General features: G+C 43.6%; 1 protein-coding gene across 1 annotated transcript; it reads right to left on the bottom strand.

Annotated features, from left to right (window-relative positions):
- Positions 1-98: 98 nt before the first annotated feature.
- On the bottom strand, positions 99-1,478 carry npb (neuropeptide B). The gene is made up of 2 exons (XM_063884857.1): positions 1,149-1,478; positions 99-612 (listed from the first exon to the last, which is right to left on the bottom strand). Exons 1-2 carry the CDS (start codon positions 1,410-1,412, stop codon positions 484-486), a joined length of 393 nt encoding a protein of 130 aa, XP_063740927.1. The 5' UTR covers positions 1,413-1,478; the 3' UTR covers positions 99-483.
- Between the last annotated feature and the right edge of the window lie 66 nt (positions 1,479-1,544).

The raw sequence follows: 1,544 nt of genomic DNA, 5'->3' as shown, positions 1-1,544 counted from the left end.
TTTTCACATATTTCTATTATTTTTCGGAGTAAATGTAAATTGATAAAACAGAAAATCAAGGCTCTTTTTTTCCCCCCAATAGTTTTAAGCAATTGTAAGGAATACAACAGGTTACCGGTGTTTGTTCTTTTTAATAGATAAAATAAATAAAAGTACTTTCCAGGAAATCTGCTCTGCAGTTAACGTTCTGGACATTTAATACATTTTGGCAAGGGAGGGTACATGTTAGGAGTTTAAACAGTAAAGATGGGCAGTCACCTGGAAAGAAGATTAACTAACATCTCTTTTTCTACACAAAGCAAAAGATATTTTCAAACAAGAGAACATTCAGAGTCTGCAGCGGTCCATCGTTGACAGTGATTAGGTTTTCCTCTGCTCTTTCCCCCCCCATCACACTCATACAGCCCCTCTTTGCTTTCCTTCATCTTTCGTTTCAAGAGAGGCGCTCACGGGGGTCGGTGCGTGGTACGGTCTGCGCGGGACTCACGCGGACAGGCAGTCCAGAGAATCCAGGGTGAGGAAGACGTCCGCCTTACACTGGAAGGTGCCCGTCCCGTCCCGCAGCAGCTCGCAGCTCTTCAGGTTTGGAGAGATGTCTTTGACGCAGATGGCCTGCGGGAGGGGATATAAAGTTAACAACTGGCTAAATAAGCTTTTGCACATTTATGTTTGTACTTCTGAAACTGATCTTACAAGCTTGTACTTTATTTACTTTTTCAGGGGACTAATTCGTTGTGTAGTTGTAACAGCAGTCGATAGTTTGCCATAATAATCAAATATATTTTTAGACAAATCCTTTATTTGAATTCTTCTTATATATAGTTTTGCATTCATTCGAGTGTTTTCCTTCAGAAATGTTGCTTGGTTAATTTGTGAATGTCGTTTTTTTAGTGCCGTTGGCTGCGCTTCGAAGTGCGTCGCTTTTACGCACCAACTTTGAACGTTTAGGGTGTTTTTTTGTTTTTTTCGTCGTCTGTATAAAAGCAAGGGTAATAAAACCTGCGGTGTAATCTTCAAATAACTTTAGCTTAGTCCAAAAATATTCTTAAACTCTCACAATTAATCACACTTTAAATGTGTGGTGCTGAAAGGAAAGCAATTGTTACGCGCATCCCTTTCTGACGGAATAAAGTGAGTAGTGAACTCACCATGCTTTTGAGGATGGAGATCTGCCTGTTGGTCTCTGGGATCACGGTGTTTCCCACCGTCTCCCCGCTGTCCACCAGCGTCTCCTCGGACTCGGACCTGCGGACGTAAGGCGACCTCCTGATACCGGACAGCAAACCGGAGGCGCGCCCCACCGAGTAGTAACTGGGCCCGGTGGACTGCTTGTACCAGGCTTCGACTGGATGGCAGGATATGAGCAGAGACACTCCGACGCAAACCACGGCAAACCTGACTGACCTCTCCATGTCTGGAACTTTTTTATGCAAAGGAAAAACGGCGCGTTTCTCGTATGTTGTTTGTCAGAGGCCGACTTTGTTTCGCTGCTTATTTGGAAAACTTTCTGCTGCTTATATAGGCATAACAAGGCGACGTTATCA

Source organism: Eleginops maclovinus, chromosome 5, assembly GCF_036324505.1.
Source record: "Eleginops maclovinus isolate JMC-PN-2008 ecotype Puerto Natales chromosome 5, JC_Emac_rtc_rv5, whole genome shotgun sequence".
NCBI lineage: Eukaryota > Metazoa > Chordata > Actinopteri > Perciformes > Eleginopidae > Eleginops > Eleginops maclovinus.
The sequence above is the reverse complement of the archived record's forward strand: the minus strand, read 5'-3'. Positions and strand labels throughout refer to the sequence as shown.

Excerpts from the sequence above, each read along its gene's own strand:
- npb (XM_063884857.1), bottom strand. The coding sequence starts at position 1,412 with ATGGAGAGGTCAGTCAGGTTTGCCGTGGTTTGCGTCGGAGTGTCTCTG. Across the intron at positions 613-1,148 it reads TCTCCATCCTCAAAAGCATG|GCCATCTGCGTCAAAGACAT; the intron begins GTGAGTTCACTA and ends CCCCTCCCGCAG.